This window comes from Sphaerodactylus townsendi, linkage group LG01, assembly GCF_021028975.2.
Source record: "Sphaerodactylus townsendi isolate TG3544 linkage group LG01, MPM_Stown_v2.3, whole genome shotgun sequence".
In the NCBI taxonomy this organism is placed as follows: Eukaryota; Metazoa; Chordata; class Lepidosauria; order Squamata; family Sphaerodactylidae; genus Sphaerodactylus; species Sphaerodactylus townsendi.
The window spans coordinates 179436840-179461716 of NC_059425.1; the positions used below are offsets into that span (position 1 = coordinate 179436840).

General features: G+C 45.5%; 1 protein-coding gene across 2 annotated transcripts in view; it reads left to right on the top strand.

Moving 5' to 3' along the window:
* LOC125435056 (1-phosphatidylinositol 4,5-bisphosphate phosphodiesterase beta-1) overlaps window positions 1–24877 on the top strand; it is a 678436-nt gene that overhangs the window by 361634 nt on the left and 291925 nt on the right. For both annotated transcript variants that reach the window (XM_048501078.1, XM_048501071.1), the window contains one exon: window positions 7514–7654. In XM_048501078.1, coding sequence (XP_048357035.1) covers window positions 7574–7654 — 81 coding nt within the window. In that variant the 5' untranslated portion in view covers window positions 7514–7573. The remainder of the gene's footprint in view (window positions 1–7513; window positions 7655–24877) is intronic.

Genomic DNA, 24877 nt, shown 5'->3' on the forward strand with positions numbered 1-24877 from the left:
ATGTAGAAGAGGTCTGTTTCTGCTTTCTTCTCTTTCCCCTTTTGTGTTTATTGCTTGATAACAAATATAGATAATTAGGCAAGACCCTGAGAAACATCCTGGTCTTGGGCAACAGGATATGTCCATTGCACCAAAGGGGGGAGGTTTCGCAGGTGCCATAACTTTTTCCCTTATGCGTCCTTGGCTTCGACTGCATGGTGACATAACACAAAGGGCCAAATGCAGGAACCGGCAACCATTTTTTTCCCAGTTTTGCTGAATGTTCACCTGAAAAAAGAGTGATCTGCTACTGCTAAAGGAATTGGCAAAAAAAAGCCCACAAACAAATAGCTTAGCCTCATCTCTGACAGACTGATCTGGGCAGCCCAATCCAGGGGGAGGGGCACAAAGCTTGTTCTGGAAGTGTTGGCGCCTATGCCGGCGGGAAGGACAAGCAGGCACCACACAGTTCTGTGATCTGTAAGAGGCTGCCTCCCTCCAGAGTTGCAGCATTATATAAGCAGTCTGCTCTAAGCTAAGGTGACCAGACATCCTGCTTTTGGCGGGACAGTCCCGCCTTAAACCAATCTGTCACAGGGCAGGAAACCGGGGAGCGCCTCAAAGGGCAGTGCGCTCCTGCGGCCGCCCCCCCACCCCAGTTTAAAAAGGTGATAATCTGGTCACCTTACTCTAAGCTAATATTCCCCACATTATTGAGAGACTGTGTCTCCACCTTGGGTAACACTGGGGGTGGGCTAGGGGCATTCCCAGGGGTGGAGCTGACCTCAGTCATCTGCCACCCGGCTTTCGGCCCAAGAACATTCCCCTCTGTAGCCATAGACTTACCCCACAGGAAATTGTGATGTAAGCCTGTTTGCTCTATGGGTCTATTTAGGCGGTAGGAGGGGTTTTTATTTTCTCTCTTTCCTGAGCCACCTGAAACCCCTTTGGAGGCCACCATGGAGAATCCCGCCCCCCCCCCCATCACCCCAGTCTGGATTGGGCTGTTAACTAGCTGCCTTTGTGGAAGGAATTTGTATACGGAAGAACATTCATTCATGGGGTGAATGCAGAGGTGGGATCCAGCAGGTTCTCACCAGTTCCCGAGAGTGGGTTACTAATTATTTGTGTGTGCTGAGAGGGGGTTACTAATTGGGTCCGCTTTTTCATCTCCACGCCCTCGCCTCCCCGAGAGGCATACTGCCTTTAAACGTGAAGGTTCCATATAGCAATTGCGACTAATAATGTAACTCCCTGAACTGGGTTAATCCCTTTCAGGTACTGCAATTCATTGATTCTCAGCCTTTCGTACCTTTTATCTCACCAGCCTCTATCAAAGAACCTGTGTGTTTCACCATTGCTGTGTTCAGATTTGTGAGTTGGGGCATTTTCTATAATGTGATGATGATTTAGAAATGACCTGGTGCAAAAAATCTTTTTGGGGTCGTGGTAGGGTGGCTGCCCATGAGGGGGGGGCATCCAACTCAGGTTTTGCCCAGGGCTCAGGTTTGCCTAGGTACGCCTCTGCCCCCTTTGCTGAGGGGGGGCTGGCGAGGGAACCTGTTACTAAAATTTTTGGATCCCACCACTGGGTGCACGTCTTGTAAAGTGATATAGCCCAGGCACAAGCTTATCATCCTAGGTGTTAACCTAAAAGCTGTTCCATTCATTATGTTTTTCCAACAAGTGAGGAGTGTCAGCGTTGACGAATTTTATTTGTCAAGGGAATTTAGATGCATCTCTAAATTCATCCATTGTGTCACTACATAATAAACGTTCGCAACTTTGCACATTTTAATGAACACATTTATTTCCAACATGGGCATTAATACCTCTGTCAAATAATGTGCTTCTGATTTCTGAGTCAAAGGTATTAAAAAATATCAAGGATCATAAGAACGACAGACTTGCTTTTCTGAGTAATTTGGAAAGGAGGAAATAGTGTTGGAGATTTCACCTGTGTATGTTGCTGCTGCTCCACTCCTTCTCTTTTTATCCTCCTTTTTAAAATAGAAGCTAATTCCCAAGCTTTGGCAAGGTTAATAGAAAAGTGCACTGCCTTGCATCTGAGAGAACTCTTCCTTTGGCTTGCTGACAAGAAATGCATGTAAAAATAAATCACGGCACGAGCTTTTAATAAACTGCTACATTTGTTTTGTTTCGGGCTCTGCAAAGGCGAGGCAATTCAGTTATTAATCATCAGGGCCTGACAGAAAGAGACAGACTTGGCCAATGGTCAAGGTATCGCAGGATTTCAGAAGGACAGCTTGGTTATGCTGGAGGACACTCCGTGTCACTAAAACCAACATTTGCAACTTGTTATTAGGTTCTTGGCTTACCCTTGGGATTGTGGCTCCTACTGTGGGTGATTCAGGGCTGCCTTCATTCTGTCGAAGATGTGTCGGGAAGAACCATTGATCATGGGGTTGCCAGCTTTGTGTTGGGAAATACCTGCAGATTTGGGGGGTGGAGGCTGAATAGAATGGGGTGGTTGGGGGAGGGGAGGGACTTAAATGGGGTATAATGCCATAGAGTGGTTATTTCTTGTCAAAAGCAGCTGTTTTCTCCAGGTGGACTGATCTCTTGTTGCCTGGCAAGCAGGGATAGACACCATGCTCCCAATGGCGTGCTGGGGGTGATTATATGCCTTTTAAGAATTTGAGTTGATGGGCAGAGTTAAGAGACCCGGCAAAAGCAGTTGGAATGGAGACCAAGGGTGAGAGCTTCTGTTAGCTGTTAACTGTTCTGTAGTTGTTTTTGTTAGCTGTAAATAAACCACTGTGGTTGTCCTGCCATTCATGGTGGCTTCACAGGGCAACATGCTTCACAGGGTGTTTGTTGTGAGGGGGGGAGGGCAAGGAGATTGTAAGCCCCTTTCAGTCTCCTGCAGGAGAGAAAGTGGGGATATAAATCCAAACTCCTCTTCCTCTTCCTCTTCCTCTTCCTCTTCCTCTCCTTCTTCTTCTTCTTCTTCTTCTTCTTCTTCTTCTTCTTCTTCTTCTTCTTCTTCTTCTTCTTCTTCTTCTTCTTCTTCTTCTTCTTCCCCCCCCTGGCCCCTTGTGGCTCTCTTTACCTGCCAGCCAATCAGAAAGCTTGCAGGACTGCTCATGGACAGGCCATGATAGTTGGACTCATGAAGGGTAGTTTTCTCTCTGCTCCACCTGCTCAGCATTGTTCTACTCCCTGACCCGCCAGGTCTTGCTCGCCTTCAGAGACCTTCCCTCTTCACTGACTCACTGCTCTCTTTTCAGATCTTTGCATGAGTTTTTCACGGCTTGTTGGTATGTGTTTTGCTTCATTCCACTTTCAGTGCTGAGCAGGGTTACAGTGCCCTCCGTTAGGAGAAAAGACCTTGCTTCATGTTTTCAGTGAGTTCCCTGTTAAGCTACAATATCAGAATCAAGTAGCATGAGAAACAGGGCTTCTCTCAGTCCCTCCAGTTATTATTTGCCCTCACTCGTTGCACAGATCGATTAACACATCAGCTGATCTGCAGGTAAATCTTGTCTCCTATTTTAAAATATCCTTCACAGGCAAATAGACGCTGCCTGTCACAATCCTTCTCTGTCTCCTCCTGCCCCTGCAACAGTCATACTTTCCTGCTTGATACTTAAATCTGATAATCTACCTGCCTGTATTTTGGTAACGTTGCAAATAGAGGGTTGTGTCAAATTTATTTGAATGATCTGAGATTTTGGGGGGGGGGGGGAGGCAGAAAAAAATAGAAATTATTACTTTCTCAATTGCCTTCATGTAAAAATTTCATATGCTTCCTTTATAAGCTTTCTGGAGCTGTAGCACATAAATTTGATAACTCAGTATAAAATGAAGATCATGACACCAAGCTGATTTACAGGCATAAATGAGTTGGTATATCACAGTGATGGTGAACCTTTTTGAGACTGAGTGCCCAAACTGCAACCCAAAATCAACGTATTTATCGCAAAGTGCCAACACGGCAATTTAACCTAAATACTGAGGTTTTAGTTTAGGAAAAATGGTTGGCTCTGAGGCGTGCGTTACTCAGGAGTAAGCTTGGTGGTAAAAGGTGGCTTTGCTTTGAAGCAACCGTGCAACTCTTCGAACGGGTGACTCACGACCCTAGGAGGATTTACTCAGAAGCAAGCCATATTGCCCGCAACTGAGCTTACTCCCAGGTAAAGGATCGTGCTTTAGTTCTTTTCTTGAAAATCAGTGGGGTTTAACAGTGCTTAACAGGGTTACCTATACAGCTTCCCCAAAACTAGGTCTTAGGTTTAATGCTAATAATCGAGCCCAGCGGCCCAGGCCAGCCTAGATGTGTGTGGGGGCAATTCCCCCCCCCCACCACATGATGAACTTTGTGTGTGCCCACAGAGAGGGCTCTGAGTGCCACCTCTGGCACCCGTGCCATAGGTTCGCCATCACTGGTATATCATCATATCAGTGTGTATCATATTATCCCTCTGTTCACTAGGGCATTCGGGATGCGTAGTCTAGTCAGCCCTCTCCTCTTACATTCTGTTCTTACAATTGCCCTGTGAGACAGGTTCGACTATAGCCCCTTCTGCACATGCAGAATACTGCACTTTCAATGCGTTTTCACAATTGCAAGTGGATTTTGCTATTCCCCACAGTTAAATCCAGCTGCAAAGTGCATTGAAAGTGGATCGAAAGTGCATTATTCTGTATCTCTGCCTCACAGTGGCATTTACTCTGCCACCCGTGCGCAGCTATGTGTGCAATTACCAACATGTTTGCTTTCATCCCTGGCACAAGACCCACGCCTCAGAGGGTAAGTTATTCCACAGTCTTTGGAGTCGGATGAGGATCGCATTTGTTTTCTTTTGGGGGTCGTAAACCCAGCGATTACATATAGGGTTTCCGCTTTTATGGATTTATCAATTAAATTGAGGAAAAGGTTCCTGCTCGCCAATCCTCAAAAATAGACCTATCAGACCTGTCTTTGACTATAGGATTGACTTTTGTGTTTTATCCTATTTAATTTTACTGTATCTCTTTTATTAATATGGTTTTGTTATGTTTTTAAAGCTTGTGGCTATAACAATAAATATTTACCTCTGGGGGTTTCACAGTTCCTCTGGCCACTCTTTTCAAGGTAGGACCAACCTGCCAACTGCAAGCGCCACAAAATAATGGCATTGCTCTCTTTCCTGAAATATGGGGAAGATGACACAATGGGGAATGGTGCTCAGAAAAGCCATAAGGAACATTTGAATGAGCTAATATAGCTCACTTGCCACAAAATATCACTGCCCTAACCTAAGGCAACTTAGTGAGCTTAAGGGCTGAGTAGGGAATTTGAACTTTGCTTTTATCTGCTATGCTAACTATTATACCACAGCTGTTCATTACATCAGACATTTATGTATCACGTTCCTAACAATAAATGTTAGCAATATCATCTTAACGAAAACTCCGCCCTTGAAATTCCATTGACTTGAATGGGCTTAGAATAAGGTGACCAGATGGTCACCTTTGTGAACCGGGACTGGCGGGTAGGTGGGCGGCGGTGCTCCTGCGGCCGCGCACACGGGAGGCTGCCGCACTGCCTTGCACCCCAGAAGGCAGTGCGGCAGCCTTCCAAAAATCGGGACAATTGAAATAACCCGCGGGATGTGGGACAAATTGTTTGAAGGCGGGACTGTCCCGCCAAAAGCGGAACGTCTGGTCAGCCTAGCTTAGAAGAATGTAACTCTAGTTACGGTTGGTAAGAGTACATGTGTATTACTGAAACAAATTCCCTTTAACAATGGTTGTCCTGTATGGTTTGACAGCCTGCCATTAGGTTATTTGTAATTGTGTGTCTTGCTGCTTAATAGAAACAACATAATGTCCACTAACACATAACTCATTTGCTCCCCTATACTGCAGTTTGGCTGCAGGTAATCAAATATTTGACTCAGTTAGCATGTATTCAAGTGTTCACCTGCCTTAAATTTTGCAATTATGTTTGTCTAGCATTTTTTTTAAAAAATTGGAGGATTTATACCTAGCCTCTATTCCATTAAAATGGTGTGCACCACACTGGCTCTCCTCACATAAGACTGAAATATTGGAAAAAATATAATCCGCTTTAAAACAATTAAAAATCTACAACAGAAGAATAAAAGCAGAGAAATAGCTTTTAAATAAAGCAGCAAAGATTAAAAGCAGTTTTCATTAACAAACAGCCAGCAATAGAATCCATTGATCAAAAGAATTCCGGGGCATTTAAAAGCACGAACAGCACCAAAACACTTTCTGAGATGAAATTATTTTCACAAGTTTTTGGAAGGCAAGAGAGAAGTGGATTTGACTGACAACCATTCATGTTTGGGACTTGTGATGGCCTCAATGAATCCACCGATGCAACGTTAAAGCTCACACACAGTCAGAAATGCGTTGCATCCACTGCTTTTTATGTGCTCAAAGGTGTATATCAAACAATAAGTGCATATATATAACAGAACGAGTGCAACAATAATGCTATACAACAACACTCTAAGTACTCAATATCTCCAAGAACAGAGTTTTTAACTGTAACAAGTCTTAGCTGTAAGAGTGTCAGCATTCGTACGCAGTATTTTCAGTTCGTTATCTGCATTAACGCGCTGTACTTTCAATCGTGATGCAACACTGTCATTTTGTATCGAATCAATCTACGGAGTATCAGACAATCAAACGAATCCGTCTGTGCGGAATTATGAACGGAATGCGCTTATTCTGTCCGTTTTCGAGTCGTCTTCATCAGATCAGATTCTCATTCTAGCAGCCATAATTGGGGTAAATATTTTTGGTGAAACCTTCACATCCATGCACATCCCCATCAAGTTTTGTGGAGATACTGGCGTAGTGAGGGGGCACAAGGGGGCAAGAACCCGGGGCGCAACTTCCTGGGGGGGCATGCACTGCCTCCCCTCACAATTGTGCCCCAGCCCCAAGGGGTTCAGGGCAGGGGCATAGTTAAATGCTGCCCACTGGGGCTGACCCTGCCCCCAAACTCTATGTTTGGTCAGCTGACTCACCTTGTTTGATCTCCACATGGAATTCGGGGGTGAGGCAGCCCATTTATTGCTGGCCTCAGTTCACCTGGGTCCAGATTAAACTTCAGGCTTTCAGTTTAAAGCTGGCCCCTAGACTCACTGAGGCCAGGAGCAAACTGAGCGGGGGGGGGGGGCGCTGACTAGCTCTAGCTTTACACTGTTGACTCTGTTCCCAAGTTCCTAACCCTGACACGGGGCGCAGCTGAGTGGGGAGCGCAGTGCCCAGGTTGAGCCCCAAGCGCTGCTTTGGTAAGCTCTACTTCCCCCCAGTGTAGACCATGTGAATATCTGAGTTAATTTCATCAGGCTTCAAGGACAGATTTGTATCTGAAATGCATTGGAAAGCATAACAAACCCAGACGAAGACTTGATTGCTTTGAAAAGAACAATTTGGAATGCTTAATGTGTTGCTTGAGGATTTAAATACAGTGTATGTGTGGGGGTCTGTGTGGGAGTCTTTCTTCTTTAAGAAGAAACTTTAATGACCTTGCCCATCTTTTGCTTTCCAGGATCCAAAATTGCGTGAGCACCTGGATGCAGGGAACCTCGGAGGCAGGCTGGAGAACCGGATGCTCACAATCGTGTACGGCCCCGACCTGGTCAATATATCATACTTGAATTTAGTAGCGGCTCAAGAAGACATCGCAAAGGTATGACACAGTGCAATATGGGGTGTGGTTAAACGTTGGGGATGGGTCACTTCAAAAGAAACAAAACTGCTGCTAAGAAGTTGTTTAGGAACAAGGTTAAGATGAATGAGCAGTATCTGGTAGTAGTTCCATGGGAGTAATGATGCCGTCCGCGATATAAACCAGGTGTTGGCTGTTTGCTTTCTGAACATGTTGTATAAAATACCGTGCGGCCTTCCAAAGCACTTTTGGAAGAATGCGTTCAGACTTCCCATAAAAAACGCCTCTTTTTGTCAGAAGTTTCATCCCCTTGGTTACGAGTCTGAGACTTTTGGCCGTAAACCGCGTAGGAAGCGATCGTCATTTTAAAGCACGCTATATTCTGAGATGTGGAAATAATGAAACACGTTTCAAAGCTCAATGAATCAGTGCATGGCTTGTGCTTTTGGTCTTGCTCCATAGCTTAAAGCTCTTAAGCAATATGGCTGTGACAACAAACAGATGGTTGGGAAGCTCTAAATTTTCTCTTGGTTTCCATTAGTCAGCATTGTACATCTTTAGGGATATGACTGATGGGTTTAATGGCCTGCCTTTTTTTTTAAGGTCTTCAGTTAGGTGAACATTAATTACTGCATTAATGGTGTGTTTCTCTTTCTGTTTCGTCATCTCTCTAAATCAGGGGTCTGCAACCCTTTTACATTGAAAGAGCCGAGCCATGTCAAACAAGAGCTCAGCAGAGAGCTAATATCAGGCAGATTCTCATAACTCAGGGGTCTGCAACCTGTGGCTCTCCAGATGTTCATGGACTACAATTCTCATCAGCCTTTTCCACCATGGCCAATTGGCCATGGTGGCAGGGGCTGATGGGAATTGTAGTCCAGGAACATCTGGAGAGTCGCGGGTTGCAGACCCCTGGCATAACTGGATCAATTAACAAAGTTTCTGTAGCTGAAAGACGTTGTGAGTTTTTATTACGAAGTGGTACACAAAAAATCTTTCAATGAGTAATACGTTTTTCTCAAGACCACTCTGTGGGACTGTTTTAGTGCACTGTCTGGGCATGGTTTATGCCTGGATTGTGGAAAACTGTTTATCTCTCTCATTTCTCTTCCTGGGAAGCATATCTTGAGTCCCATAAAATGTTTCTCTTTTGTCCCTTTCAAACACTGGTTATTCTAGCATCCCAGCTATCCCCCGAGTGTACTTTGAATTTTTAAAGAACCATATTTAGTTCTAGGCTGAGCCACATTTATTCCTGGAGCCATAGTTATACACCAGTGCCTCAGACTACTATGGCGTGGTACTAAATTGTGGATTGCTACATAGTTTTAGTTTCGCAGATGTTGAGAGAATACCTTTACCTTTTTGCATACTAAACATCTTCCTTGTTTTGTGAGAGGACAGATTAACTACCAATTTCCATATCTTTCTAGTAATCAGGATGTGGGGGTATGTGTGTGCTGTTTCAGGTTTCTAGTTCATAAGCTGTTAGATCTCGATCCTTGAATCAATAAACAGGCTCTGGATAGTTGATCAGTAGCGTTTATTGGAAAGGTAACGCAGCCCCTCTTTATCCGAAACAATCCCTCCTCCTGTTTCCCCAAAGAATGTGAGAAAAGAGTTACATTGGAGCCTAAGCGCTCCCCAAGGTCAGCGACAGATAAGAGATAAAGCCACCTGGTCTCCTGCCCCCACGGAGCAACGGAAACAACCCACTTCCCATGGGAGTAGGACGAGTCAGAGACAAGCCTAGTTATCTAACAAGCGTGTGAAACCATAAAAGAAAGATCAAGGAAAGAATGTTCCATTAACACAGTGGTTACATTGAGCAGGTAGAATACATATATCTAAAAGCAGTTACATTGTCAGGGTTCCATCTCAGCTAGATACAATCTGGGGAATTCAGATTAGCCTGTGCACCCCAACACATGGCAGCTGGGTGTCCTTGGGTTAGTCACAGTTCTTCTGAGTTCTCTCAGCTCCACCTACCTCACAGGGTGTTTGTCATGAGGGGGGAAGGGAAAGGTGTTTGTAAGCCCCTTTGACTGTCCTTACAGGAGAGAAAGGAGGGATATAAATCCAACTCTTCTTCTTCTTCTTCTTCTTCTTCTTCTTCTTCTTCTTCTTCTTCTTCTTCTTCTTCTTCTTCTTCTTCTTCTTCTTCTTCTTCTTCTTCTTCTTCTTCTTCTTCTTCTTCTTCTTCTTCTTCTTCTTCTTTTCTGGTGAACTGGATCCCCCCGCGCGCTCTTACCAATGAAGTCTGCTGGGTGACCTTGCACTAGTCACAGTTCTCTCAGAAGTCTCTCACCCCCACCTACCTCATGAAGTGTCTGTTGTGGGGAGAGGAAGGGAAGGTGTTTGTAAGCTGCTTTCCCTTTACAGTTGAGAAAAGCAGGGTATAAATCTAAACTTCTCCTCTTCACTTATTACATGTTGCATAGAAACACTCAGCACAGTGGCTGTTGACCCGGTAGGACAGCTTACATCTCCTGACTTCAGCAGCATCTACAACCCTCCCAAGGAATCCTAAACATCTTGCACTTGAAAACTTTCCTTGACCTAAAAAATCATAGCAAATACTGCCTCACCCACAGTGCATTTGCCATGCTTCCCAGCTAACTATAAGATTAAGCTGGTAGATTCTGAATTCCGACAGAGACTTTTTCTTACTCGGCCCCCTGAAGTACCGTTGAGCTTCTTCTGCAACATATGTGTGCTGAAGATATCACTTTCTTTGACTTGCCATGCTGAGAGGGACTAATGAAGTAGAAATGGATCCCGCTGAGATTAGTGGATGTTTTCACATCTCTGATTTCTTGTGCACACACACACACACACCCTGGTCTTCCTTGTCTCTGTTTGCTTTCTCTGTCTCACTTCCTTTCCTTTTTAATTCCGGGCTTCTTTGCATTTGTGACTGAAGGACCCTTTAGGCCATCTATGTCTTAGGGCTCAAATGGGGTTTGGGGGCACCCAGAGGGGGAGAGGGAGAAGAAGTGTTGGATTTATATCCCCCTTTCTCTCCTATAGGAGACTCAAAGGGGCTTACGAACTCTTTTCCCTTTCACCCTCACAGCAAACACCCTGTGAGGTAGGTGGGGCTGAGAGAGCTCTGAAGAACTGTGACTAGCCCAAGGTCACTCAGCTGGTATGTGTTGGAGTGCACAAGCTAATCTAGTTCCCCAGATAAGCCTCCACAGCTCAAGCGGCAGAGCTGGGAATCAAACCCGGCTCCTCCAGATTAGAGTGCACCTGTTCTTAACCACTACACCACGCTGGCTCTCGGGAAGGGAACTGAGAGCACTCTGCCCATCTGCCTTGCCCCTCCCTCTTCCACAGCCGTGTGTCTCATCCACCTGTGGCCATTTTGTGATTGTGCTGAAAGGAACTGCTCCTGCCGCCTCGAAGCTACTGATCCGATGTAGTGGAGTGGTCTTTATGGTAAAAAAAGAAGGGGGACGCTCCGTTAGTCTGAATCTGGATGCTTCGCTGTGTACTTTTAAAGCCAAACCACAGTAACACAAGCGTGATAACAATGGTGATGCTTTGCTGTCATTGGTTGATGCATACTTCGACCTGCCATAAAATGACAGTCTGTGTTAAATGCCCAAAGGGGTGTGGCTTGTTTCTAGTGACGCAAAAGGGGAAGGTACACACCAAAGTGAAAATGAAGAAAATTTGTACCCACCAGGCTACAATAATAAGTTCAAAAATTAGTTCTCCCACTGGAGTGGCAATTTACTTATAAGTAGGCCCCTTGAAGTTATTATTGTAGCCTGTTGGGTACAAGTTTTCTTCATTTTCACTTTGGTGTGTACCTTCCCCTTTTGCGTAGCATGGAGGAATCTCCTTTGGGGCCCTTGGCATCCACTAGCCTCCTGGCTTTTAATGACCAGGGTCGAATCCCCACTACCGTCTTAGCCAGGTTTCAGAACACAAACTAACCAGGTTTGAGGGACGACCTCCCTGGTCGAATCCCCACTACCGTCTTAGCCAGGTTTCAGAACACAAACAACCTCAAACCTGGTTAGTTTGTGTTCTGAAACCTGGCTAAGATGGTAGTGGGGTTTCGACCCAGGATAAGGATAGGATTCTACAATCCTTAAAAGATAGAGGTAACACTCTACCATCTGGGATCTCAGGTGATTGATCCCACATACAAATCATTTGCATGCTTTGAGTCTTAATGATTATATGTGTGATAATATGATTCCAAGGGGACTACTTATAAGTAAATTGCTACTCCAGTGGGAGAACTAATTTTTGAACTTATTATTGTAGCCTGGTGGGTACAAGTTTTCTTCATTTTCACTTGTTTCTAGTGACAGCATAAAATGGCGGCGGTGGAATGTGCCGCTGAGCGACAGGTGACCAATGGCAACTCTCTAGAGCAGGGGTCTGCAACCTGTGGCTCTCCAGATGTTCATGGACTACAGATTCCATTAGCCCCTGCCAGCATGGCCGATTGGTCTCCCATCTGGATAATAATGAGGGCTGCCCCAAGATCTGACAAGATTGGGCCAGTCTGCACCATCTAGGTCATGGTGGGAACATAAAATAGCGTACAGATATTCATTTTGGACTGCCCTCCCCCAAACCCCAGATCAGTGGGTTCTAGATCAAATTAACCTTGAACTCTCCCTGGAAGCTAAAATGACAAAACAGACTGTTGTGCTTCGGTCACATAATGAGAAGGCAAAATTCACTGTAAAAGACAATGGCGCTAGGAAAGGTTGACGGCAGCAGGAAAAAAGAGGAAGTCAACCCAAGAAGAATTGATTCTATACAGGAAGCTGCATCCTTCAGTTTGCAAGATCTGCTGTTAACAACAGGGTGTTTGGGAGGACATTGATTCATAAATGTCGCCATGAGTCAGGAGCGGCTTGACACACAGACACACATGTGTCATTCTCACAAATGTATCCCAGACTGAAGTAGAAATCGCAGTGTGTGTCCTTGTGTATACCAAGCAGCAGAATTATTTTCGAAAAAGCTGTGTGTGTGTGTGTGTGTGTGTGTGTGTGTGTGTGTTTGTGTGTGTGTGTGTGTTTCGAAGGACGTAGGAGGATGCAATATCTCCTGAATAGTAAAGTAGTGTCTTATGCGGAGGAGCGAAAGGAAGGGGGAGAAAAACCAGAAAACTCACAGGGAAGGAGGAGAGGAGGAAAAGTAAGATAAAGAGTCAATGATGCCAGTCAGTCAACTCAAATAGCAAAACCAAAAAGGAGCAAGTGAGAACAAACCAATTCACCATGCTGGCTCTCTTAATTGTACAGCAGCATTACTTTTGCGCATGGTGTTTATAAACTTGTTCGTTTTACTATTGAAGTAAATTGTTCTTTTGCTTATAAGAAGCATTTGGCGTTTTTGTACCTTCACAGGCTGTGATGTGTGGTTATTTTGCTGGTTTTAAGACTGTGTGCCCTCCTTTTGGCCAACCAAAGGATGATCTCCTGGAAACCATGTGATGACATTTTTAATTGTAAGTTGCTTTGGGGGAGGATCTTCCTGAAAAAGAGGGTATCAGGTGGCTGAAAAGGGCAAAAACTGTGCTGAAAAGCATCTGGGTCTTGACAGAAAGGGGTGGTCAGCAGAGGCGTACCGGGGGGAAATGGCGCCCAAAAACATCCATTCTCTGGGTGCCCCCCACTTTGCCTGGGGCGGGGCCCAAGGCAGACCCCCCAAGCCCTGCCCCCTCCTGGCTGCTGGCTCAGAGCCGGCAGATGGGAGGGGGTGAGGTTTGGGGGGTCCTCTGGCTTCCTTGGCCCTGCCCATGTCGATGACAACATGGGTGGGGCTGAGAGCGCCAGAAGGCAACAAGGCGCCAGAAAGCAACAAGGAGTTCCTGCTGCCTTGCTGACTTCCTGGTCACGTGGGGGGCAATGGCGCCCGGGGACAGAGGGTACCCCCTGTCCCTAGGCAAATACGCCACTGGTGGTCAGTGACATATGGTGCATTCCTGGGCACCATTCCTATGCAGAGTTACTCCAGTCTTTTTACTTCCCCCGCCCCCCATCAATTTGCAGCCAACTTATGGCGGCACCTCCTGGGGCTTTCAAGAGTCGCCCAAAGGTGATTTGCCATTGCCTGCTTCTGTGTAGCAACCCTGGACTTCCTTGGCGGTCTCCCATCCAAGCGTGAACCAGGGCGGACCCTGCTTAGCTTCTGAGATTGGAGGAGATCACCCTAGCCTGGGCTATGGAGGACAGACCTTCTCCAGTCAAACCCCACTGAAATCAGTTGGTTTGGACTGGAAAAACTCAACACAGGGCTGCGCTGTGACCATGCTGTGAATCGCCGAGAAGAGTCTTTTGCTCGGCTGGCCCGCCGATGGTTTTTCAGTATGATTTATTTGATTTCTAGTCGCAGATAAAACGGATGTCAAATTAGCAGGGCTTTGTGAGGATCCCCCTCCACCCAGGAGGGAGCGGACCTCCGGCTTTTCGTGCCAGCTTCACAAAGCTATTTATCTCCTCCTCAGCTCCCGCTGGGAGCTGTTCTCTGCATGGGCTCCGATAACTGAGGCTTTCTCTGCAACCGCCTTGCCCACTTGGCCGTTTGACTTGACACATAAACGGCGGCTTTATCTTTTCCCCAAAGCTACCATCAGTGATCGGTTTCTTAAAACAAACTGTAATCAGCGACAACGTTTGGTCCGAGTTGCTTTGAAAATAATGAGATTTGCATAGGCAGAACAGTTTGGAGATGGCTTTGAAGAGCCACGGAGAGTCGGCGCTTTCTTGCGGTTTGCCTTTGGCGTTTGAGCTGCTAATAATTCACTTCAGAGCGTCTTTGTCGTCGTGGGTTCTGAGCCCCAAGCTGGCCATTCCGTGGAGATAATTCAGTCTTCTTTCCCAGCTCGGGAGAAAATTAATGAGATGGCGAGCCTCGAGTCTGTGCAGTTGGAGCTGACCTTTCTTTTCACACACAAGACCCCGGGAAAAAAAATAGGCGAGAATTAAGATGCGACACATTGTTTTGCTTGTGAGGAAATGATTTTGAATGTAGGCGAACTTGAAGGGTACAATTTTGCTATTTGTAAAGGATGAGCAGTTGTTTTGGGAAATGAATTGGCAGCTCTGCTTAGAGTGAGTTACGTAGTCTAATCTAGAGGTGACCCTGGGTCATTGTGGCTAGATTGGGATGAGATGGGAAACATACCAGCTGCTTGGCCTGGTGTAGATGGAAAAATGCCAGTCCCGACCTGTATCTCCAAAGTGAGTTAGCTCAGAAATAAACGCAGGGACAACCGATATGGCCTTAAAAAGATCAACCTGATGCCTCGCGGCTGCAAATTAATTTATCGATCTTTGCCGATGGTTCTGATAAATAAGCAATGTCAGTCTCGTTTAAGTTCATCACTGAGCAATAATGCATTCGTGTCTTCAAAAAACTCCTCCACAATGTCAAAAAGGTAATCAAGACATCTCACACAGATGCCTTTTTGAGGGCCGACAAACTTTGTATGGAGCGGCAAACATTCAAAATCTTCATCACATGTGTGAGTGTGTACATGTAAAGTGCTGTGATCCCATAGTGTTTTCAAGGCAAGAGATGTTCAAAGGTGGTTTGCCGTTGCCTGCCTCTGCGTGGATTGAAAGAGTTCTGAGAGAACAGTGACTGGCCCAAGGTCACACAGCAGGCATCGTGTGGAAGAGTGGGGAATCAAACCTGGCTCTCCAGAGTCCTCTGCTCTTAACCACTACACCACATGTTTCTCTGTCTGTCTGTCTGTCGTCTGTCTGTCTGTCTCTGTCTGTCTCTGTCTGTCCGTCTGTCTGTCTGTCTGTCTGTCTGTCTCTCTCTCTGTCTTTGTTTCTCTCTCTCTCTCTGTGTGTATACACACTTAACAAACATGCACAAAACTTCACTTACCACAGATGTACAGTAGCTAATGCATAAGAAAAAATCAATAGCTCTTACCACTAGTCGGCTATCTTGTGACAACTCAGAACCGTAAACACAAACAAGTGTGACCAAAGGAAAAATAATTTTGAAAAATATAAGAGCGATAGAACTTAAAGCCAAAGTGAGGAAGGTGTTTTGCCTTGTGTCCTAGCCTGTGCAGTTGTAAATAAGTGAAAAAACATGGTCAAAGGGACCCCCCTCCAGCATCTTACTGCCCCCACCCCCCAGCCAGGGTTTTTACCATGCCCTTTGGGAACATCTGAATTGGTCCCTGAATCTATGTTTCTATGGGGTGGGTTGTTACTCTAGATTGTGAAGGAGGGCAGTCTCTGAGCAAAGACTGGAATGTTTAAAAGCCTGTAAGAAGAAGAATCATCTTCCACAAGAAGTTGTAGATCCCGGAGGAGGAGGAGGAGGAGGAGGAGGAGGAGGAGGAGGAGGAGGAGGAGGAGGAGAAGGAGGAGAAGGAGGAGGAGGAGAAGAAGAAGAACTGGATTTATATCCCCCCTTTTTCTCCTGCAAGGAGACTCAAAGGGGCTTACAAACTCATTTCCCTTTCCCCCTCACAACAAACACCCTGTGAGGAAGGTGGGGCCAAAATGGTGGATCATGAAAGGAAGAAACCAAAATGAAGGATGAGAGAAATGTGGAAGGGAGAAGCAAAAATTTTGTCTTGCCTTTTGCCAGTGCTGGTTTGATGGATGAGTTTAGGAGGATCTGAAAGGCAAGGGTTTCCTTCAGTAGACTAGTAAACTCCTGTTTCTTGTGCTTTGCCTCCCCTGCGCCCCTAGTGGCTGCTGTGCTAACTGCATTAGAAGTAAAATAAAGAAGTAAATGTATTCTGTGCCTCAGCATGACGTTGACTTCAGGGGTCCCCCAGCTGACTTGGGCTTTCGGAACTTTGTGCCCCCAGTCACCCCCCTCTTGGCTGCCTTGTTCCAAGTAGGAGCCTTTTCCTAGCGTGTTATACTCCAGACCTTTTTCACTGGAGATTCTGGGTATCTGAATCTTATGGATTCAAACCATTGGTTCCTGACACCCTGCCATCACACTTGCTTTGGCTGGGTGTGAAGAAGCGTTGCCTTTACATAGTCTGTTTTGATTTGGATGAAGCTCCTCTGAAAACATGAAGCAATTAGATGCTGTCTTTTCATATGAAAAGAACCTCTCATCTCCTGTTTTGAGACAAATGTCTTCAGGGATGCAGGTTGATGCACCGAACAGATGAAAGAAATGTGTTCATTGAACAACATATCGAAATCTAGTACTTCACTGGGACAACAGCATGTTGTGCACTTGCTGATAGGTAATGGGAACAGCCCAGGGTGAATAAAGGAATGAGGCTGTAGCCCAGAATGGAAGGAGGGTGTGAACACACAGCTTGAAAAAAATTAACATTACAGCTGCTGAGGCAGAAACACAATTTGTTCATCATCTCATGTCAAACCACTACTTTATAACGATAAACATGAGAGAAGGGAGGAGGGGAGGACAGAAACAATGTTTTTCCTGTGCAGCTCAGTTGCATAAATACAGGTCATAACTATGAAGTCACAATGGCGAATGAATGGATCTGTTATCTAGTCCACATGATAAAAGTGGAAGAGCAGCTTTAAGGCCAAAGTGGAAACAATCGTCCTCTACAATTGGGGTTCATTGGGATTGGACAAGTCAACTGATATGATCAAGCTGGCCTCGACGAGGGGCAGGGCCTTTTCAGCCCTGGCCCCTACCTGGTGGAACAGGCTCCCTAGGGAGATCAGGGCCCTGCGGGACTTACAGAGTTTCCGCAGGGCCTGCAAGACGGACCTGTTCCGCCAGGCGTTTGGCCAGCCTGGTTCAAAATGCATCTACCATGTCATCTGGCCTCCCATGGGCACAAGGGGGGGGAGGGGGGTAGCCAGACGCCATCCACGTTTTTAAATGGGTTCTGTTTTTAGGTAATTGATATGTAAATTATGTTTTAATGTATGTTTTAACCTTGTTGTGAACAGCCCTGAGCCCTCGGGGGGAGGGAAGTATATAAAATTAATAATAAATAAATAAATAATATAAGAACATAAGAAAGAGCCAGCTGGACCAGACCAGAGTCCATCTAGTCCAGCACTCTGCTACTCGCAGTGGCCCACCAGGTGCCTTTGGGAGCTCACCTGCAGGATGTGAAAGCAATGGCCTTCTGCTGCTGTTTCTCCTGAGCACCTGGTCTGCTAAGGCATTTGCAATCTCATATCAATGAGGATCAAGATTGGTAGCCATTGATATCCAGAATCTCTTTTCCCTTCGAAATTTTCCTGGACTCATCAAAAGCCTTTTTGCTTTCCTTGATACCCTGTGAACCAGCTGCTGTGGGTTTTCTGGGCTGTGTGAATGTGGTCTGGTAGTTCTTGCTCCTGATGTTTTGCCCACATCTATGGTTTGCATCTTCAGAGGAATGTTAGGGTGAGATGTGTTTCTGTTCATCACACAATGTGGAGAGATTGTATGTTTTGTCCACCTCACAGGTGGGAGGGGATGTGTGGGCAGCTGTGGACAAGTATACATAGTGACTACCAGTTGCTGCATTCTGACAAGATTTAAAGGACATGATCCAACCTGAGAAATCAACAGTACCTGAACATACTCTAAACTAATCTGGACGTAGGATCTTATTTGAAGAGACAGACATTCCTGACAACTGTGTCAGATTATGCAGGGGAGCCATTGAAATCCACAAACAGAGCGCCAGTTTCAACAAAAAAGAGGAGTCTGAAAATCAACAAAACCTGGCTGATGGTACTAAAAATACCAAAACCAAAAACCAGAGATATTCAAATGCAACTGCAAATTAACTCCACCCGAACACAGTTGAACTCTACCTGGACGCATGCAAATGCACCTCTCACACACCCCTGCCACCTGTGAGGTAAGTGAAACGTATACCCACCACACAATCACTCCACACTGTGCCATGGAGAGGAACACACCTCACCATGGCATATGCCTTTGAAGAAGCCACCCATCGATGCAGGTAAAATGTTAGGGGTAAAACCTACCAGACCACATTCGCACAGCCTGGAAAACCCACAATCGCCAGTTGATTCTGGCCATGAAAGCCTTTGACAATACATTCTGTGAACCTTTTGCTTAAAAAGAGAAGCTTTCAAATTTGCCTTGAGATGTAGTTCAGATTTATGGAGGTTCATTCGGCTGACTGTGAAGCGTACATGCCGTTCTTCTTTTCTATTGAAGATTTAATGTTTAATCTGTTAGTTTCTACAAATATCTGAGTTTAACTAATATATTATCCATGGCGTGAGTGATAGTTGTGCAAGAATTATATGGAAGAGATTTTGGCCTTTGGTTGTGTCATGACCAAGGGGGCGGGGTGGGGGTGCATGATGCACCAGGCATGCGCCGGTGTGGGAGCATGGCGAGGGTGTGGAGGGGGCATCCCATAGTGGGGGCATGACAGGGGCGCAGGGCACACGCGTGCCCTGGGTGCAGTTCCTCCTGGCTGCGGCCAGGGTCATGACCCCGTTCAGTGGAAGGTGGGGCCTGGTGTAGGCCCAGAGGCCCCAATGGAAGGTGGGGCCTGGTGTAGACCCAAAAATCAGACCAAGCTCTCAGAAGATGCTGCTCAGGGACACCCAGACGTGGGATCCAGCAGGTTCTCACCAGTTCCCGAGAGTGGGTTACTAATTATTTGCGTGTGCCGAGAGAGGATTACTAATTGGGTCTGCTTTTCCGTTAGAAATTCCATTAGGTCCAAAAATCATAAAGCCCTGTTGTTTCCTATGTGGCTGGTTAGTGAAGGTAGAAAACGGGATAATTCTCCCTGTTGGGCTGTTTTAAAAACATGTTTTAGTAATATGGTAAAGTTCCTTGTTTAAGGAAAGTATCCTTCTTTTGATTTCTAGAAACAAAATTAAATATTTGAAAGTATTAAGTATTTGACAGGCAGTCAATTAGAGGAGAAGTAGTTGTTTCTGTTGGCAGTAGACGATAGGACTAGCTATAATGAGTTTAGCCGTGTTCTAGCAGCATTCTCTCCTGACGTTTCGCCTGCATCTGTGGCTGGCATCTTCAGAGGATCCTCTGAAGATGCCAGCCACAGATGCAGGTGAAACGTCAGGAGAGAATGCTGCTAGAACACGGCCATACAGCCCGGAAACCACACAGCACCCAAGTGATTCCGGCCGTGAAAGCCTTCGACAATACATATAATGAGTTTAAATTATGGGCAGAAAGATACCAGCTGGAAATTAGGAACTTTTTTTTAATGGTAAGAGTTTTTTACAGTAACAGATAAATTATTAATGCTCCACCCCCGGAATGCCCACCCCCGCCCCCGTCATGCCCACCCAGTCCCATTGGCACTACGCCACTGTTTGAATCCCACCACCATGGGAACCTGTTACTAAAATTTTTGGATCCCACCATTGGAGACACCACTCATCAAGTTCCATTTGTAAGCGATGCTGTGGCGTCCGTCAAGTGATCTTTCAGTATTGCTGAAAGACTCTAAACACAAACGTGAACCCTTTAAAGACAAACACCTTTTGCCGTGGGGGTGGAGCTTAGATGATCCTGCAAGGACTGCTACTCTGTCCCGCTACAGTGGGGAAATCAGGGTGTAAATTGAATAAATAATATAAATTAAATAATAATCCAGGAGCTTGGCCTGGGTCCCTTCTTCAAGAAATCTGTAACATTCTGAGTTGTCCTGCTTCTGCGTCTGTTACCGAGCCCAAGTGGCTCCTAGCTCTCTGTTCTAAGTTGCCTGCTTCCCATTCATAGCTCCTTCCTTTTGGTTGCCCTGGGTGTCTGCTTGCTGCCAGCTGCTACTTTTCTTGGGGTCCTGTTTTTGGAAGAAACGCAAGAATGACCTTTGTCAATCCCTGAAGGCCCTTTCCTAAGACCAGGGCAGTTGAAATTACATTACCCCATGGTATTCTTGCTATACAGATTGAAAAATCTAACTGGGTGGATTTCAGTTTTTGGGAACCCACCGAAACCAGAATTCCTACAGGTGCTTTCTAGCATGACATTTGTTCACAGACTCTGGCCTGACTCCAAGAGAGCCTGAAACAAGATTCTTTCAAAGGAAGTCGGCTTTGCATAGTAAAATATGTTTTTTTCCCATATGATCATCAGAAGTGCTGATTGCTCCTGTGAGAATCTTAATTGTAGTTATGATTTATAATCGTAATGTTCTTTATGTTTAGTAAATACATCCTAAGTGTAATGGGAGTTCTCTGAACACACATAACTGGAATGCAGAAAATATGGTTTGAAACCTTGTCAGCCACATGTTGGAAATTTATCTAGCCCTTTCATATGATATGCTCAAATATTCTTGCTGTGGGACACGTCCAGACTTAACTGTACAGTGGAAACTCGGTTTTCATTGCCTTCGGTTTTCATCTGTTTCGATTTTCATCGATTTTTTCAGTGAAAAATTTGTCTCGCTTTTCACCTATTTGTCTTGGTTTTCATCGATTTGCAGTAAGGTGCAGGGGTTTGTGGAGAAAAATCACCCGGACAAAGCTGTTGTAGGCCGTGTCTGCAACTTGTTTAATGACAATGTCTTGCCCCATTTCAGACAAATCTTAAAGAGGCATCAGAAACAGACCTCTTTGGACAGCTTTCTGGTGCGACAGTGGTCCACTGGCTCTGAAGCTGGTCCTAGTGTTATTGTTTGTTACTGTTTTCAGCATTAAACACTATGTTTATTCAACAAAAATGTGTTTTTGGTATGTTTTTTGGAGTGCCTAGAATGGATTAATTGGATTTACATTGATTCCTATGGAGAAGTTTGCCTCGGTTTTCATCGGTTTAGGTTTTCATTGATTCTTTTCAGACGGATTACCAAAGAAAACCAAGGTTCCACTGTATTTTACAGATTTTCCTAATGAAGTATATATAAAACTCTCAGGGATTCCAAAGTTTGAATTCATATTAATTCTCCCCAAACAGCAACCGACTCTTGTTTTTTTTTGTTCTGCATTTGCTGTGACTCCCTTTTTCTTGCCACACCATTATTTATACACATTCCTCCCTGGTTAAAAACAAACAAACAAAAGGAAGAATCCTCTCATAACCTTGAAATGTCACTAGATAATAAAAGGTCTGAACATCTGAAATCTGAATTGGAATTTGAAATGAAATTATGTACACAAAGGCACTTTGGATTTTGCAATAGGCATTGAGAAAGCATTTGTAATGGAGCTTGAGAAAGAGCAGAGAAAGTATGGGATTTAATAAGCAAGTCAACTGATGGCAGGATTTTATTGACCATATTAAAGATACTTTGACTTGTTGATTTCTTTAGGAAATTTATTTATTTATTTATTTTTGAAACATAAACTCTGCCCTATATGGAGGACTCAAGGTGGTGCACAAAAATTAAAAACAGCAATAAAAATATCATATAAAACTATCATTAAAATACCATAAAACAAATTTCTAACATATTACTTAGCCACAAGCCATGTTATGGCTCAGCCTGGTCTGGCTGGGGACCCCTGGGAGGAAGATTCAGATGGAGAGGATGGGACAGTTTTGGTTGCAGATTTCCAGGCACTGTGCAGAGCCTGAGCAGTCCATAGTTCCTGCAGGACCAGATCCATAGTTCCTGCAGGACCAGATGGAGAGGATGGTTCCTGCAGGACCAGATGGAGAGGATGGGACAGAGCGGTCCATAGTTCCTGCAGGACCAGATGGAGAGGATGGTTCCTGCAGGACCAGATGGAGAGGATGGGACAGAGCGGTCCATAGTTCCTGCAGGACCAGATGGAGAGGATGGGACAGAGCGGTCCATAGTTCCTGCAGGACCAGATGGAGAGGATGGGACAGAGTGGTCCATAGTTCCTGCAGGACCAGATGGAGAGGATGGGACAGAGCAATCCATAGTTCCTGCGGGACCAGATGGAGAGGATGGGACAGAGTCGTCCATAATTCCTGCAGGACCAGATGGAGAGGATGGTTCCTGCAGGACCAGATGGAGAGCATGGGACAGAGCGGTCCATAGTTCTTGCAGGACCAGATGGAGAGGATGGGACAGTTTTGGTTGCAGATTTCCAGGGACAATGCAGAGCCTGAGCAGTCCATAGTTCCTGCAGGACTAGATCCAGAGGCTCAGGCAAAGCATTCAGGCTGGGATCCACAGCCATGTCCAAGCACTGAGATTCCCCAGCCAGGGTCTAGCTCTGAGACTCTTCACCTTCTTGATACTAAGCCAGAGGGGACCCTGTCATCCCTCCCCCTCCCCCTCCCACCATGGATTGCCAAAAAGACAAATAAGTGGGTTCCAGATCAGATCAAGCCTGAAGTCTCCCTAGAATTTCAAATGACCAAATTGTGATTATCATACTTTAGGTCACATGATGAGAAGACAAGCGTCACTAGAAAAGATAATAATGTTAGGAAAAGGTGAAGGGAGCAGGAGAAGAGGAAGACCCAAGATGGGATGGATTGAATCTATTGAGGAAATCATGGTCCTTGGTCTGCAAGATCTGAGCAAGGCTGTTAACAATTGGACATTTTAGAAGACTCCATGAATTGGAAGCAGCTTGAGGGCACTTAACATGCACATACACCTTCAGCTGTTAACACATGATGTGACTATTAGCCTCTGTAACACATGATGTGACTATTAGCCTCTGTTACAGTACCAGGAATGCATATTCATACAAACCCATAAAAGCACCTCATGCATTAATGTCAATTGGCAACCTTTAATAGAATCACAGAGTTGGAAGAGACCCCAAGGGCCATCAGGTCCAACCCCCTGCAATGCAGTAACACACAATCAAAGCACTCCTAACAGATGGCCATCTAGCCCGTTTGAACACCTCCGGAGAAGGAGGCTCCACCACACTCCGAGGTAGTGCATTCCACTGTTGAACAGCCCTTACCATCAGGACGTTTTCCCTAATGTTTAGGTGGAGTCTCTTTTCCTTCACCTTGAACCCATGACTCCAAGTCCTAGTCCCTGGAGCAGCAGAACACAATGTCATCTGGTGGAGTAACCTGTGTGTAACTTGCCATCAGGTTAAGAACATAAGAAGAACATAAGAACAAGTCTGCTGGATCAGACCAGAGTCCATCTAGTCCAGCTCTCTGCTACTCGCAGTGGCCCACCAGGTGCCTTTGGGAGCTCACATGCAGGATGTGAAAGCAATGGCCTGCTGCTGCTGCTGCTGCTCCCGAGCACCTGGACTGTTAAGGTATTTGCAATCTCAGATCAAAGAGGATCACCCATGGCACTGGGGTGAGGTTTGGCCTCTGAGCCCCACAAATGGCAAGGTTACAGCTGACTTGCAGCCCCCCAGTAGAGTTTTCAAGGCAAGAGCCTAATAGAGCCTAACAGAAATGGTTTGCTATTGCCCAGCTCTGCATATCAACCCTAGACTTCCTTGGTGGACTCCCATTCAAGTACCAACCAGGGCTGACCATATTTAGCTTCCGATATCCTGGCAACATCAAGAAGAAGAAGAGTTTGGATGTATATCCCCCCTTTCTCTCCTGCAGGAGACTCAAAGGGGCTTACAATCTCCTTGCCCTTCCCACCTCACAACAAACACCCTGTGAGGTAGGTGGGGCTGAGAGAGCTCCAAGAAGCTGTGACTAGCCCAAGGTCACCCAGCTGGCATGTGTGGGAGTGCACAGGCTAATCTGAATTCCCCAGATAAGCCTCCACAGCTCAGGCGGCAGAGCGGGGAATCAGACCCAGTTCCTCCAGATTAGATATACGAGCTCTTAACCTCCTAAGCCACTGCTGCTCCTTGGCCCATCCAAGTCAGGACCAAGTGGAGTTAGCAGTCAACTAAATGCAGATTTGGTGTCTGCCCAAGCAACTCTTCTTCATTTTAGGAATCCCCATTGTCTTGGCCACTTGTGTTCTGGTAGTACAAGGATAAACAAAGCAAGGATTACTAAGACTCCTTCCGTCTTGAGTGTACTCATATCCTGAAGAAACCAGCTGTGCTCCTGGAAATTTTGAGCATTAGGGAGCAGATAACTCTGTGTGTAAATGGATTCTTCAGGGTCTGGTGTTTACTCCCGTATCATTTTTAATAGAAAGTTCTGCTCAAAAGTTTCACATCATAAAATTCTGACATCTAACAAAGCATTGTATTGTATCAGATCTTGACAGATGTGCAGAAGTAGCTTGGTGCGGCATCATGAGGTGCTCGCTCCCCTGATTGGGGGGGGGGGGAGGCATACCTGTTCGCTGTTTTCATGAATCATAGGCAATTAATGTGATTAAGAAGCGTGTTTTTGTTTTTTGAAGAATGTCACCAGGTTTTATTACACGAAATGTCTCTTGAACTGCTGCTTCACTCCGTGATTAAT